Genomic DNA, 16,744 nt, shown 5'->3' with positions numbered 1-16,744 from the left:
CAAGGAATGAATGCAGTATTTACTTTGTAATCAAGTCCTCACCAGCCCCCATTTCAATTAACCCTTCAACATTTGAATTATCATTTTTCTTCCATCTTATTTCTTACTCAGGTGCAATGTCTCATTTGTCTTTAAAAGGGAACCCACTTATTGTGTAATCAAATAGCCAACTACTACCACACCCCAACAATGGATTGAAAGCAATATTGATCTTCATACACTCCCAAAGGTTGGCTCACTTAGTTTAAAACCAACCCTATTACAAAGTATATCTTGCCTTTCTAAATTACTTCTGAAATATGACTCAAATAATTAAGCACCTAATCATTACTTAAGATACTGTTCTGGTATCACAGGTGATACTGTGATAGCAAGGACACACAAGGCTGCAGGCTGTGTATATTGACCACTTGGTATTAAACTAAAATGTCAGTTTATTATTCTGTATGCCTCCCAACATTGTAGGATTTCAGCCCATGTGCTGATATGGTAATAGACTTGTTGAAATTAGTGCAACGAACTATTTATTGAGCCTAAATTTGGAGATAATTATTAGGCAAAATTCCTTTAGTTGAAGATCAAGCAATGAATTCATGACATATTACAGTCACTATTTTACTTTTGAACTTTAACAAGCAACTTACAAAATACATAATGTCCCTTCTTCCTGCCCTTCATCTATACTTAAGTGAAAGTGACATGTTGCAATGTTGTACTCAGTTTATAATGAAAGGATCAAATCAGGTTTAAGAGTTAGAGGCAAGCACTGCAGTTGTGATACTAAAATTCTCAATTATCTCCTGCCAATGCTCACAAAAAGGAAGAGAGAATAATTTGCTTAATTGAAGTATTCAGTTTTAATAGATTAAAACTTTATTCAATACAGATTTCCGAGACCATAGTATATTTTAAAATGTAATGGTTGATTGTCAACATTAACAATCAGACTTTGTATCCTCTATTGCACTTCAGCTTCCAATTAACCTTACTATTTCTTAGAATAAAAGGTGTGGAGTGGAAATCAAAGATATAGACAATCAGCAATTATAAAGTAATGCATATTGCACCCATTTGTACCGAGAACAAATAGCAAATAGATGCGTATTTGTTCAAGTGATTGAGCTTTGCCCCAATACTAAATACTCGTTTAAATAATATAGGTCTAGACTAGCTCGTGAATATTGCAAATGATCATTCTGCTCTGGTAACAAGTGCAATCCGAGCATTACTCTAACCAGTAAAATGTCACTATACACACCTACACTGCAAGCACCTTGAATACACCATTCAATTTTATTGAAATATTAAACACAATATACAATTTACTTAAAAGATTAAATGTCTAACAGCACAAATAAAACAGCAATTTAAAAACATATGTACAAGAAATAACAATACTTGTGGAAATTAAAAAGTCAGTATCATTCAAAAATTTCCAAATTGGAGCACAAAAGGGATAAAACACTAGCTTCCCCCCATTGCAAAAATTAGTTGTGCATTTATTCAATGTTACATTAAAAGTGAAGCCTCATGTCCCATTTGTGGCACATGCCTTCATCATAGTGTTCTAGCGAATTCCATGGTGAAGCACACTAGACTGACTGGCCACTGCCATTTTCTTCTTCTTTGCTGGGTCTACAGCAAAACACTTCCAGATGCGGATAGTCTCATCTGCAGCCACAGAGCACACTGTAGTTCCATCTGGACTTAAAGTCAGATTCAGCACACGAGCCTGATGTCCTATGTTAGAAACAGGATATCTTTTATTCAACATAACTATTTTGTAATATCTTAATTCAAGTACAAACAGGAGCAGTATCATTATACACAAGACCCGTACCGAAAAAAAAATCCTATTTCAATTGTGCTCAGACCATCACACATCTTGTTACAGGATGAGTCTTACCCAAGCAATAATTAGGTGCTTAATTATTTGAGCCATACTTCAGGAGTAGTTTAGAAAGGCAAGAAATACTTTGTGTCTCTTACCTCAGGTTTTATAGCATTACAACATGTTTAATCTATAGTGATAAGAGAACTAAAATTTAAAGTTGATGTATTGTAAACACCTGCTGCTTTCATTATATAACATTTCCACAAGACTATTACAGTTTCAATAACCCTAGAGTAGTTACACAAAGCTGTTCAGATTAGTTTCTATCAGTTCTCAGCAACAGCAATTGAGCTTGCCTCACTTCACACAATTCTTTGCTTTCAGAAACCTATCTAATTCACTTCTGCCATGATGTGAATTCTGCCACAATCTGCCCCTCAGCAGTGCATTCCACAACCAAACCCAGTTGTGAGCAGAGCTTCCCTCAGTTTTTAAATGAATGTTTTTGACAATATAAATTTAAATTGTTCTAATAGGACACAAGAAAAATGCCTTCCAAAAGCAAATTTGATCAGATATGTTTAAAATATCTTACACAACTTTACTTCACATATTTTAAGTACATACCTTTCAGCTCAGCAACTTTGGTCAAGTTTGGATATTTCCAGATTACCAACTGATTCTGTGAAAATCCATGTCCTGACACCATTTCTTTGTATTCTGTTGACCAGACTATTGAACAGACCTGGTAAGGTGGAAAATACATAACAGAAATTTAAATCCAAAACTTGCAAAAGAGAAATGACAGAAATATCAAGTGTGCAACATGACTCAGATTGTGTTAGATTAACTAATATATCTCAAGTCACTTAGGCTGGAAATGTCCTTCAACATTCACTGCATGGTTATCAGAAATTATTTTAAATTTATAAAAACTATGGGATGACCTCACTTAAAATTACACTTTTTTGCCAGTTAATTTAATCCATGCATTGTCACCTGCAAACTTTGACAGGTACACCACTATTCACTCTTATTCAGCAGAACCTTGAAATTTTAGCACAGCTTGAAAGATCTTCACATTACATCCCAGAGAAGTATTCTTAACTCTAATTTCACAACAAATCTCCAATTTATTCTTCAACCTGCAGAAGAATTAACCCCAACACCTTGCACAATTCCTGCTTGCCCAGATAATGGGCAAACAGCACAAATTATTTTAGGAACTGTGAGAAACAAACTCAGTAACATAGATTGCAAATTGAGAGTCATGAGCCAAATCAACGGCAATCCTACACCGTATCCTCCCAGAATGGAACAAGATCCAGCTTTCTTGTTTGATAACCAGTAACACAGGCTTGTTTCATTGCTATTAACATTCACTAGTATGAATCTTATAGAACCAACCTGAGAACGAGTGTCCACAGCATTCAAACACGACCCAGAATTAACATTCCAAAGGCGGATAAATCGGTCACTGGTGCCACCACCACTTGCAAGAATATTTGCTTGCCAAGGGCACCAGGCAACTGCCTGCAGAAAAAGAATGACAAATTGTACACAATTAGGCTGCACAAGTGGAAAATCTCACAAAGGCAGCAGCTCTGGAAAAAAAGATGTTGCTTTAACTGCACTATTCAAGAGCAGAAAAAGCCACCCAACCTCACTGAAAAGCTACCACAGACTAGATTGGAATGTATTAGACAAAGAGAGCTTGGACAAAATTGGATCATATTCTCTGGAGTGAGGCTGGGAGCTGCAACCCAAGAAATAAAAGGTTAGATGGTCTTTTCCCTCCATCCTTCCAATTGTTATAGGTATCGAAAGACAAGAGGGCATAGGTGAGGGTGGAAGTCTAGGGAGATTTACCAGGCAAGCTTAAAAACCAAATATATAGAATGTGATAAGTGCAGTACATGCTGCAGAGGGAAGTGACAGAGCAGATAAGACCGCAATAAATGTTCCACAGACTCCTTGCTAAATGGTTTGGTCCACAGCAGTAAGTTTGGACCCCCAAGAATAGAGGAATCTGACCTTAGTTTATGGTCAGCAGACATGGTGGGCTGACATTTTCACATGCAGTGTTCTTTTTAAAAATCATCTATAAGAAATTCTTTTATTTGAAGCACTGTTCATCCAGCAAATCTCACTTTTCATTTGGTTTGTTGAGACTCCAGCAAGTATGTGAAGCTCCTCAGACTGGGGCAGCCAATTTATGGTTCTATTGGTAGGTTAAAAAAAGCCTAGCAAAGTGCAGAGTTTAGATTTTTTGTACCAAAATTCAAACCAAGCCAATATTTGCAATCAACTTTAATATAAAATAAAGGGAGCAATGCAAGACACCTGTTTTTTTTTTAAATACTGAGATATGGAATTTGCTCTCAATTACTTTTCTAGCTCAGGATTAAGTTAGAAAAAGCAGCAAAAAAAAAAAACTGCCATTAAAAGGAATATTCAATGTTTGAAAGGATACAGCAAAGCAATAAGAAATAAATAGCAAAAAAAAAAAGTCACCCTGGAAATATGACATTCACTTGTCCGGTGTCAAAATTAAAACCACATTGCATAAAAGCAGAATTAAGCCACTTGGCTCACTGACCTATCCAAGCTGCAGGATGAACTTGAAAAATGAAGGCCTAGTTGTAGAAGTGACATTTTGAGTTAGGTTCTCTTATAATTATGGACTATTGTTAAAGCTAGACAAAGAATTGAAAAGAAACTGCAACAAGAGGGATCAGGGAGCAGAAATACTGTTAACCTTTTGAAACGCAGGGTTGAACTCTAACCACTACTACAATCTAGGTAGAACACTGATCAGCAGACAGCTTTCTCAGACATCCCACCTCTCCCGGAAGATCCGGGAGTCTCCCGCATATCGATAGTGGCTCCCTGACGTCCAGAAATTATGTACAATATCCCGGAAATAGATTTTTTTGAGAGGGAGAGCGAGCATCCTGATTGGTCTCTCTTTGTGCTAAGAGGGGCCCCCAACCACCGGGCTGTGAGGAAACAATATGATATGGTGATATGAAATGATGATTCATTTGCACCTTTCCTCATTCCCTGTCACGCACTGTTGAACTTGAACGCACGCGAGGTCATTACGCGCGCATCGTCCGTGTCAGCGTGGGAAAAAGATCGACTCCTCGAGCTTGCAAATGATGGTGGGCCGAAAAGTATGTTTGACATAACATCTCTGCCGGCATTCTGGATCAAAGTCAAGGTTAAATATCCTGAGACAGCCACGAAAGCACTGAAAACGTTGTTTCCATTTCCAACATCATATCGCTGCGAAGCAGAGTTTTTTTGCAATGAATACAATGAAAACTAAATTGCGGAATAGACTGGACATAAGGAGCCCCCTTCGAGTATCGCTGTCTCCCATCACCCCTTGATGGCACCGTCTTGTTGCACTGATTCAGCGATATTGATGTGTTGCAGTGATTTTATATGTTTATACGGAGAAAATATGCGCTGTGTGTTCAATATCCAAATGCTACTTAAAATGTTATGATGCTATTGACTTATCACCTATATTTCGGTCGTGATTAACACCCCCCCCACCACCCCGGTCCACAAGAATATTCTCAATATTAAACTGGTCTGTGGTGCAAAAAATGTTGGGGACCCCTGCTAAGTATACCTATCAGTTTTCTCTGTGGGCGGGCTTTACAGTCGACCTCAAAAATAATGACAGTGTTGCTCGTTTGCAACAGTGACTTTTCTATTGCCCATGGTGGGTTAAAATGTAAAAGACATGTTGAGGTGAGTTTAACAGGTGTCATTACAGCATAGCTAACGTTATTTAAACTAGCTGGCTAGCTGCTAAGGAGCTACTCTATTGATGTCCTACGTGATGAGGCCAAACTCCCTGTAGACTTGCTTAAAGTTGTAATAGAATAAACATGATAATATAAGTACATATTTTAATGTCACATTTGCTGCATATACCCAACTTGGTTTACAGATTAGACAAAATTAGTAAACAAATTATTACATACACCCTTGGAGGTCGGGTGGGGGGGAGGAGAAGAATATGGTGTTGCGGTGGGGTGGGGGTGCTACCTCCCTGAAATGAGTTTTTGCAGGGTGGAATGTCTGCTTTCTGTATATTCAGATTCAAAATTTCAGTTCTGTTATCAATGCTAGCAATTCAGATACTGGCCAATAATCCTGTTGCTAAATTTGTGTTACACCAAATTATGTCACTATTCAATTCTGCAAAGCAAATTGCAAATTTAGACAGGGCCCTTATCTGAAAATAGTTACTTACCTTAACAGCACCCTGATGCTGTGTGAACGTATGTAATGGTTGGCATGCTGCATCATTCCCAGTAATGCTTGGCCAGATATTCAGAATGTTGTCATTGCCACCACTAGCAAGATACCTGCCATCGGGTGACCACTTCAAGCCGCAGACTTCTTGTGTATGTCCTGTCAAGGTAGCTACATGGTGTTGTGCGATGCGGACATCATGATGGTGGATTTCACCTATTCTGGAGCCACTAAATTTAAGGGAAAATAGAGAGGTTATGCCTTTCTTTCGCCTTAGCATTTCCAGAAAAGTTTGATGAATGCTTATTTCACTATGCTTGAGGAAGAACATTCAAACAGCATCTTAATGAGCATAATTTATTACCTGGACAAGATGTAACTGTTCCAATTGAGTGACCCAACTCGTACAGTGTGACTCACCATATTCCTCAGACGTTTCTGGCGTTCCACATCCCAAACCTCAAAACAAATATTTACAGTTAAAGTCCAAACATGTCCAAGCAAGATACATATTCTATAAAAGGCCAGAGTCTTAGGAGAGCAAAACATTTTGTAATTCCTTCGCTGGCCATAGAGCAATTCTCTTATTAATGAACAAACAATAAATTAGTTTCCACAAATACAGCCAGTTATTTTCTTTTGTTTGATGAAACAAAGTAAATCATGATCTATTAATGTCTACCTTTACAAATCAAAAAATGGGTATTTTACGGAGGTCAATTCCAGGGAGCAAGGATGACTAAAAGCCACTCTGGTTTTGTAGATAGAAGGCAAATGATGAGGCCAGTGTGTACTCAAGATGCTCTATACCTTCCCTGGTGAGCCTTTTCTCATCTATGATGAATCAGGAATCATAAGAAGCCTGTGGGTTTGTTGTTGTTTTTTTTAAAAAAAAAAGAACCACACTCCTCACCCAAGGCAGCATTGAGGCCATCCCTCGAACTTTTCCTATGTTCCTTACATTGCGTATTTTGTAGGAGACTGCATGCCAATGAAGTGGTTTGACCAAATGCAACTTGGGCCACAACACTGGACAGTGGCTCACTTATCCTTCCAGTGAATTAAGGATTTTTCCCCAAGGCCTCAAGCTGTTCGCTGTAGGGAATTGAGTCCGAGCATATAGGATAGAATATCATGGCCATTTGATTATGATTAAACTTGCTGCTCATACTTTGTAGATGACCAGGAAGTACCAGCTGTCTACAAAGTTGAAATCAGAAGCCCCGCACTCTGCTCTTACCTGTACTTCACCATTTCTAGTCCCAACTGCTAAATAATTGCCTTCCTTTATCCAGGACACAGAGGCGATGTAGTCTTCCTGACCCTCAAGCTGTACAAGAGGCAGGATATCACCAGACTCAGCATGCCAGAGATACACATTATTTGCAAGTCCCACAGCCAAGTAGTTCAAGGAACTCCAGTCAATCAAATTTAGATCTGAAGTATGGGACCAAAAGAAAACAGATGGAGTAAGCTACTTAGAAGTGACCAAATGATTACATTTGTTGATCTCAGCTGTAGGTGTAATCATTATATCAGCCATTTCCAAAGTTTTAAGCTAAAAGTACAAGTGTCACAACTTACAATAATCATTTCTGATCTCCGGAGCATCCAGAATTCTTTCTGGCATAGAGGGGATGTATCGGGTGGGCTTCTTTGTGGAACTTGGTGTTGTTGACTGACTGTACAGAACTTTCAGGTTGTTCTGGTAACCTAGGAAAGAAATGAGAGAGCATGATTCCACAGGCTACCTTCAGGATGGGATTCCAACTGACAAAACCAGAGCAGAAGCAAGAATTAGCTACCAAAATAGAAAAATCAACATTCAATTAACCTTGCTTTAAAGAGCGCAAGTTGAAATACCTTCAGGTGCACAAAGAGGTTTCCCACTCAGTCGTAGAATTTTAGCCTGCTCAACATCATAACCATTCAAGTTTAAGGACCAGGATTTCTGCTGTTCCTGAAGAGAAATATTGCAACTTATGATGAGAGCAAACATTCAATTTAGCACAAAGCATTTTTGTTGACTTGTCACAAATGAGAACCCCCCCCCCATAGAAAAGGGCTGGAGAAGGGGTAAATCTGATAAGAGGAGACAGACCACCAAGGAAGAAAGAAAAGGGGATGAGCACCAGAGGGAGGTGATGACAGATAAGGAGATAAGGTGAGAGGGAAATGAGGAATTGGGAGTCTACCCAGACAGAATAGAAGATATTGCTCCAGACAGAATAGAAGATATTGCTCCTCTAACCCGAGTGTATCCTCATTGCAACAGTGGAGGAGGCCATGGGTTGACATTTCGGAACGGGAACAGGAATTGGAATTAAAATGGATGGCCACTGGGAGAACCCACTTTTTTTGGCAGATGGAGTGTAGGTGCTCAGCAAAGCTGTCTTCCAATCTATGTCAGGCTGGAGAAGCAACCCCACTTTCACTATTCCCCTCATCTCTTATCTGCCCATCACCTCCTCAGAAGGTCCTCTCCTTTCTCTTCTGTCCCAACCTCCCCCACCACACCTACCCCAGTTTCACACATCACCCAACATGTTTCTTCCTCCCCTCTGCCCAACTTCTCACCCTGAGTTTTTTCTTCTCCAGTCCTGATGAAGGGTCTTGGACTGAAAGGTCAACTGTACGCTTTTCCATAGATGCTGCCTAGGCCTGCTGAGTTCCTCTAGCATTTTATGTTTGTTGACTTGCATTCACTCATCTAGCTCTTTCAGGCACCCAATTTTGTTAAATGCTTTTGCCAAAAACATTCACATTTTCCCCCAACAGTTAGTTAGCAAAGTGCTAACATTCTATTCATCACTTACAGCTCTTATACATTTGAATACGCCTTTTATAAAATATACCACTAAGATACTTAAATACACACAATTTACCAGATACTCACTTCAAACGAAAATGTGCATTTCCCCATGTTTTGGGATGTCAATTTACTTAGAGGAAATAAAGACTCTAAGATGAAAATGCCTGTAACTCTTCACCCCATGCAAAAACAAGGCATTAGTTTCCAAATTCTAAACAAGGACACCATTGTATAATCAGGGGTAAAATCTACAATGACCCACTGAATCCAAGAACAGATTTGACACTTATACATACTATACAAATAAGCACATTTATTCATCAGTGAATTTTTGATACTTACCTTCTTGGTTGGAGATTCATTTTCTTGTTCATTCTCTTTGTTAATCAAGAAATGTGCTACATCCATTTGTACTGCATTGCGGGTTGGAATATAACGATCAGCACCTGCTTTTGATGGTGTCCCCTGCACTCGGGAACATTTAGAAGATCTAGGGGTTTTTGTCCTGCCTGAAGGCAAAACAAAAATAATTAACATTCCTTCTCTGTGTCATGTGCCCAAAAAGTTTTGTTCTTCCAAGAGGAGGAATTTTGCCAAATGCATATGAAAGTAATGCCAACTCTAATCTAGAAGGAGCACATATTAGGATTGTTATAGTGGTACACCAAGTTTCATGGTGTTGTGCATTTAATATTTCAGTAATATTTGAATAATATTGGAAATATTCTATTTGATAAAGAATTCTTTGTAGTTTAATTCATTAAGGTTATCAACATACATCACACGTGATACTTGTGCACCCCACTAAAGTAAATATGAAGTTAGACTCTTATTTCAGACTCCCAAGTCTTCCTTTTGAATTAGTTTGATGTTTAAAGTAAAAAAAAAAAACAAGCAGCATCCAATTTTAGATTAGATTAAAGCTCTACAGTAGCAAGCAGTTTGCTGGAGGCTCAGGGTGTCAGAATTCAATTTCAGCACCGTCTGTAAGTAGTCTCTGTACATCCTCCCTGTGGAATGCATGGGTACCCACCCCAAGTAATCCGGTTTCCTCCCACAGCCAAAAGGCATACCAGGTAGGTTAAGGGGTCATTATACATTGTCCCATGATTAGGTTAATTAAGAGTTCTCAGGCCTGGAAGGGCTTAGTCTGCATGATCACTAAATAAAATAAAATCCAACACCATAGTGACTGGCCTAGTGTGGCTTCTGCACATTAAATTAATTAGCAAGTTTAAAGTGAACAAACATTGGGCATAGCTTCAAACTTTGGGTGCATGTTAGTAAAACAACTTAGAAAAAAAGTGTTCAGATGTTCCCATTATCAATGTTGTACATTTAATTGAGAGAAATACAGTCAGGAGGTGGGCGGGCCAAGTATGGAGAAAGAACAAATGGAAATAATGCCCATGACTTACACATCAACACCAAAAGAACACAGGGCTACCCTTATCACCAACATTTCAAAGCATTAGTATAGAAAATGAAGAAAACCTCTCCAAAATTACAAACATTACCCTACAAGAATCACCTAAAACAAGAGACAATGTGAACTGAATACCTGGTGTCTTACTGGGTGTCAGTTTAGATGTGTTCAGTGACCGGTTTGTAGCTTTCATTGGGGATAAGCCACTAACGTTGGCTGAAGTAGACAAAGAGCCAGTCGCACCATTGCTTTCTTTAGCCTTGCGCTGCCACCTGGCCAGGGGCCCATTTGTTATGGGAGCATCCAATTTCAGAATATTATTAATGTCACTCTCAAAAACAAACTGAGCCATTCTGCTCACACCTGCAAGGGAAATATTTGTTAACAGACACCAGGAGATAATTCACTAACTAAGCAGTTTATTCATACAACTTGCATTTCATGTCCACTCTTTATCTTAAAGTCAGTTTAGTGAACACATTTAGAAGATGCTAGCAAGGAGAGAAACTGAAGTCAAGGCTTAGTAAAACACATAAATGTTGCTGGTGAACGCAGCAGGCCAGGCAGCATCTGTAGGAAGAGGTGCAATCGACGTTTCAGGCTGAGACCCTTCGTCAGGACTAACTGAAGGAAGAGTGAGTAAGAGATTTGAAAGTTGGAGGGGGAGGGGGAGATCCAAAATGATAGGAGAAGACAGGAGGGGGAGGGATGGAGCCAAGAGCTGGACAGGTGATAGGCAAAAGGGGATACGAGAGGATCATGGGACAGGAGGTCCGGGAAGAAAGACAAGGAGGTGGGGAGGGAACCCAGATGGTGGGCAAGGGGTATATTCAGAGGGACAGAGGAAGAAAAAGGAGAGTGAGAGAAAGAATGTGTGTATAAAAATAAGTAACAGATGGGGTACGAGGGAGAGGTGGGGCATTAGCAGAAGTTAGAGAAGTCGATGTTCATGCCATCAGGTTGGAGGCTACCCAGACGGAATATAAGGTGTTGTTCCTCCAACCTGAGTGTGGCTTCATCTTTACAGTAGAGGAGGCCGTGGATAGACATGTCAGAATGGGAATGGGATGTGGAATTAAAATGTGTGGCCACTGGGAGATCCTGCTTTCTCTGGTGGACAGAGTGCAGATGTTCAGCAAAGCGGTCTCCCAGTCTGCGTCGGATCTCGCCAATATATAAAAGGCCACATCGGGAACACCGGACGCAGTATATCAGCCCAGCCGACTCACAGGTGAAGTGTTGCCTCACCTGGAAGGACTGTTTGGGGCCCTGAATGGTGGTAAGGGAGGAAGTGTAAGGGCATGTGTAGCACTTGTTCCGCTTACACGGATAAGTGCCAGGAGAGAGATCAGTGGGGAGGGATGGGGGGGACGAATGGACAAGGGAGTCGCGTAGGGAGCGATCCCTGCGGAATATATTGGCGAGACCCGACGCAGACTGGGAAACCGCTTTGCTGAACACCTACGCTCTGTCCGCCAGAGAAAGCAGGATCTCCCAGTGGCCACACATTTTAATTCCACATCCCATTCCCATTCTGACATGTCTATCCACGGCCTCCTCTACTGTAAAGATGAAGTCACACTCAGGTTGGAGGAACAACACCTTATATTCCGTCTGGGTAGCCTCCAACCTGATGGCATGAACATCGATTTCTCTAACTTCTGCTAATGCCCCACCTCCCCCTCGTACCCCATCTGTTACTTATTTTTATACACACATTCTTTCTCTCACTCTCCTTTACCCCTTGCCCATCCTCTGGGTTCCCCCCCCCGTCTTTCTTCCCGGACCTCCTGTCCCATGATCCTCTCGTATCCCTTTTGTCAATCACCTGTCCAGCTCTTGGCTCCATCCCTCCCCCTCCTGTCTTCTCCTATCATTTTGGATCTCCCCCTCCAACTTTCAAATCCCTTACTCACTCTTCCTTCAGTTAGTCCTGACGAAGGGTCTCGGCCTGAAACGTCGACTGCACCTCTTCCTAGAGATGCTGCCTGGCCTGCTGCGTTCACCAGCAACTTTTGTGTGTGTTGCTTGAATTTCCAGCATCTGCAGAATTCCTGTTGTCAAGGCTTAGTAAATTTATTATTTTTTTTAAAAAAAAACCTTGTCCAAAATGTTTACAAACCTAACATTTCTTGTATCTGACTGCAGCTGGAAATTATAAATGTCAGGCTCATTTACTTTGACTTCAATGATATGATTGTGGGCTTAATGAAATTTAATCAATAACAATGCAATCTCTTCTTGTATACTGCAGATTGCAGTAACAGAATCTACCAAATTTTTAATTGGGGAGAAGTACATGAAACCTGGAGAGTTCAGCAACAGAACAGTGATGTAGTAGAGCACATCACCATTACGAAAGAGGTGTGAGTGGTCTTGAAGTGCACAAGTGGTTGAATCCCCGGAGCCTGTCGAGGTGCATTGCTGCAAGCAGCAAGGAGGAAGACAGAGTCCTGACAAAATTTTACATCTTCAGCGTGAGTGAGGTACCAGATCAGAGGATGGCCAATGAACAATCTGCAGGAGGAACACTGGACAGCAGCATTTGTGGAAAGAAATGTCAACATTTCAGGTTGAAACCCGCAACATTAGTGCGAATTAATTGATTTTGGGAAGTTAAACCAGGCCAGGGTATACACAGATAATAGCAAGGCCCTGGAAGGGTTATTGAACAGCAACACCTTAGGGTACAAATGTATAGTTCCTGAAAGCGGCAATGCAGACAAACAGGAGCGAAGACGGCAAATGGTATGCTTGCCTTTATCTGTGGAGGCCTTCAGCTGGGTGGGACATCATGCTGTGGTTATACAAACACTGGGGCAGCTCTGGACATCATAATACAGGATGATGTTCAACCGCAAAGGATAGAAAAGTTACCTGGGCTGGAGGACGTGACAGGTTCAGATTGTTCTCTCTGGAGAGAAGGCTGATTTTGAGATTGATTAAATAAGAGGGCTTAAGCTGGGTAGATAGCACATCCTCCTCCCTCAACTCAGATGAACTTGAACTGGAGGACATGTTTAATTGAGTGGGGAAAGATTTCATGGGGAAAGCTCAGAGAATGGTGGGTATATAGCTGGAGGAACTCAGCAGGCCAGGCAGCATCTATGGAAAGAGTACAGTCAACGTTTCGGGCTAACTCTCCAGCCGGACTGGAGAAAAAAAAAGATAAGGAGTAGAGTTAAGGTGGAAGAGGAGAGGGAGAAACAAGGTAATAGGTGAAACTGGGAGGGGTGAAATAAAGAGCTGGGAAGTTGATTGGTGAAAGATACAGGGCTGGAGAAGGGTAGAGTCCGATAGGAGAGGAAAGAAGGCCATGGAAGAAAGAAAAGGGGGAAGGAGCACCAGAGGAAGGTGATGGGAAGGCAAGAAGATCAGGTGAGAAAGAGAAAAGGGGATGGGGAATGGTGAAAGCAGTGGTGGCATTACTGGAAATTTGACAAATCAATGTTCATGCCATCAGGTTGGAGGCTAACCAGATGGAAGTCATGGATAAACATAGCAGAATGGGAATGGGAAGTGGAATTAAAATGGGTGGCTACTGGGAGATCCAGCTTTTTCTAGTCGACAGAGTGTAGGTGTGCGGCGAAGTAGTCTCCCAATCTATGTTGGTTCTCACGGATATAGAGGAGGCCATACTGGGAGCACTGCACACAGTATACAAGCCCAACAGATCCACAGGTGAAGTGTCGCCTCACCTGGAGGGAAGGAGGTATAGGGGCAGGTATAGCACTTGCTCCCATTTGCAAGGGTAAGTGCCAGGAGGGAGATCAGTGGGAGGGACAAACGGACAAGGGAATCATGTAGGGAGTGATCCCTGCAGAAACAGAAATTTGGGGGAGGGGGCGACGTGCTTGATGGTGGGATCCTGTTGGAGATGGTGATAGTTCTGGAGAATTATGTGCTGGATGCAGAGGCTGGTGGGGTGGTAGGTGAGGACAAGAGGAACCCTCTTCCTGGTAGTGGCAGGAGGATGGGGTGAGAGCACACATGCATGAAATTGAAGAGATGCAGTTGAGGACAGCATTGATGGTGGAGGAAGTGAAGCCCCTTTCTTTGGAGGAGGAGGATATCTCCTTCATTCTGGAGTGAAAAGCCTTATCCTGAGAGCAGATGCAGCAGAGACAGAGGAGCTGAGAGAAGTGGGTGGCATGTTTACAAGTAACAGGGTGAGAGGAGGTATAGTCCAGGTAGCTGAGTGAGTTACTGGGTTTATAATCGATATCAGTAGATAAGCTGTGTCCAGAGATCGAGAAAGGGGAGGGAAGCATCTGAAACTGACCAGGTAAGTTTGAAGGCAGGGTGGAAATTGGAGGCAAAGTTGGAAGCAGCACCAATGAGTCATCGATGTAGCATAGGAAAAGTTGGGGACAGACACTGCTGTAGGCTTGGAATATAGACTGTTCCACATAGCCGACAAAAAGGTAAACATAGCTGGGACCCATGTGAATGTCCATAACTGCACCTTGTTTGAAGGAAGTGGGAGGAGCCAAAGGAGAAATTATTACTAATGAGGACAAGCTGACTAGACAGAGGAGTGATGGTGGAAGGGAACTGGTTGGGTCTGGTGTCCAGAAAGAAACTGAGAGCTTTGAGACCTTCCTGGTGGGGGAATGAAAGCATATAGGGACCAGACATCCATAGTAAGAATATGATGGGGGCCGGAGAACTTAAAATCATTGAAATGGTGGGTATATAGTTTGGAGGTGTAGCGGCAGATACATGGATCGGTAAGGTTTAAAGGGATATGGGACATATGCAGGCAAATGGGATTCATGTAGAAAGGCATTTTAGCTGGCATTCCCCTTATCCCTTTCATAGTACCATAGAACACTACAGCACAGAAAGCAGGCCATTCGACCCTTCTAGTCTGTGCCAAAACTTTATTCCGCCAGTCCCATTGACCTGCACCCAGGCCATAACCCTCCAGACCTCTCCCATCCATGTATCTATCCAATTTATTCTTAAAACTTAAGAATGAGCCTGCATTTACCACGTCAGACGGCAGCTCGTTCCACACTCCCACCACTCTCTGAGTGAAGAAGTTCCCCCTAAACCATATAACAATTACAGCACGGAAACAGGCCATCTCCTATTGGGCAGAAGTCAGAAAGGAAACACACCACTAGGATCAAGCATAGGATTTATCCCACATTTACAAGGGCCTCAGACAGGTCCGTTCAGTCGACCCTGCCATGGCCCTCGCACTTTTTTGTCCACCAGCACTTTCTGTATAACTGCTATACTACGCTCTGCATGGCTTTTTTTTTGCATCACTCTACTTACAGATGCTTGGATGTAAAACATAACTTTTCACTATATCTCAGCACATGTCAAAAATAATGCAATTATATTTATACCCGTCAAAGCAGAATAGTTATGCAAAAGTCAAAACCATTTCTGTATTCACCCCCAAAACTGTCAGAAGGGTAATAATATTGGATGAATATCTCCGCTATTTGTTTATCGACCTGCCTGGCCTGCTAATACTCCCACCACCGCACTGGATGCCAGAGGCGGCTTGCAGACAAACCCCCAACACTGGACTGCATCCACCGTTAAATGGGGCCATTCCAACTCGCCCTTCAGCTTCGAGATGCCTGACCCGACCCCCACCCCACGCCTCACCACAGCCTTCAACTTGATGTGGACAGGGACCTTGTCCGTTATGTCACCAGCTCAGTCAGACGCGTCCCGAGTCTCCGGCGTATGAAATGGCCACCGGTACCTCGCCAATGGATTTAAATTCCAGTCGCTAACCGGCGCCCGAACGGCTCTCCTCCATTGGGCCAGTTAAATGAAAACAGGCACCCCATTGGAAGAGGGCAAGCGTGCCTCCTGATTTGATGACAACTGAACCACGTTCGCATGCGTTCTACGGGAGTGCTGCCAAATTGAAGCGGCGGATGCCATATTTGGTCAAGGCAAAATAAGACCGTAAACTTTAATGCTAGCTGCCTTGCGAAGGTAAATAATAATTGTAGAGAGAGTAAATGTCAGGAATGCAAAAAGAGCGGATGAATGGAATGAATAGGGTTAAAAAAAAACTAAAATGCTGGATATACTCAGGCAATATCTGTGGTAAAGGAACAGTTAAACTTTTATGTTAAACAGCAGAGTAGACTGATCCCTTGAATTTTCAGTTTCTTTGTTTAAAGTGAAAATTTTGGGTTATAAAGATAGAGCTGGAAAGCATCACAGGTTAAGAAATGGCAGTTAATTTAAAAAAAATAGAAATATTCAGTAGACCAGGAGCATCTTTGGAAAAAATGAACTGGATTCAAAAGGAAAGTGTTTGAAAAATCAGTAAAGAGGGCTATGGGCAGGGCTGGATTTAGTGGGGCCAGGGCCCCTGGGCTGGAGGCCCTGATGGGCCCCTGCCGACACTGTAAAATGC

At 41.8% G+C, this 16,744-nt stretch overlaps 1 protein-coding gene across 2 annotated transcripts; it reads right to left on the bottom strand.

Moving 5' to 3' along the window:
• Window positions 1-897: 897 nt before the first annotated feature.
• cdc20 (cell division cycle 20 homolog) lies at window positions 898-16,075 on the bottom strand. Of its 2 annotated transcripts, none has more exons than XM_072274619.1 (11): window positions 16,006-16,075; window positions 10,483-10,710; window positions 9,264-9,430; window positions 7,973-8,069; window positions 7,694-7,822; window positions 7,350-7,546; window positions 6,474-6,568; window positions 6,108-6,339; window positions 3,242-3,367; window positions 2,462-2,579; window positions 898-1,740 (listed from the first exon to the last, which is right to left on the bottom strand). In XM_072274619.1, exons 2-11 carry the CDS (start codon window positions 10,697-10,699, stop codon window positions 1,568-1,570), a joined length of 1,551 nt encoding a protein of 516 aa, XP_072130720.1. In that variant the 5' UTR covers window positions 10,700-10,710; window positions 16,006-16,075; the 3' UTR covers window positions 898-1,567. The 2 variants fall into 2 exon arrangements, with proteins under 2 accessions (XP_072130720.1, XP_072130719.1); XM_072274618.1 differs by having other exon boundaries at window positions 15,976-16,073.
• Window positions 16,076-16,744: the final 669 nt, after the last annotated feature.

The sequence above is a fragment of the Mobula birostris genome, chromosome 12 (genome assembly GCF_030028105.1).
Source record: "Mobula birostris isolate sMobBir1 chromosome 12, sMobBir1.hap1, whole genome shotgun sequence".
Classification (NCBI taxonomy): Eukaryota; Metazoa; Chordata; class Chondrichthyes; order Myliobatiformes; family Myliobatidae; genus Mobula; species Mobula birostris.
The sequence above is the reverse complement of the archived record's forward strand: the minus strand, read 5'-3'. Positions and strand labels throughout refer to the sequence as shown.

Bases quoted from the DNA above. Each gene is read 5' to 3' on its own strand.
- cdc20 (XM_072274619.1), bottom strand. From the start codon at position 10,699: ATGGCTCAGTTTGTTTTTGAGAGTGACATTAATAATATTCTGAAATTG. The intron at 3,368-6,107 runs GTAAGTAACTAT...CTTTTTCTGCAG, and splicing joins AGCATCAGGGTGCTGTTAAG to GCAGTTGCCTGGTGCCCTTG. The intron at 2,580-3,241 runs GTTGGTTCTATA...CCACCTTACCAG, and splicing joins CTGTGGACACTCGTTCTCAG to GTCTGTTCAATAGTCTGGTC.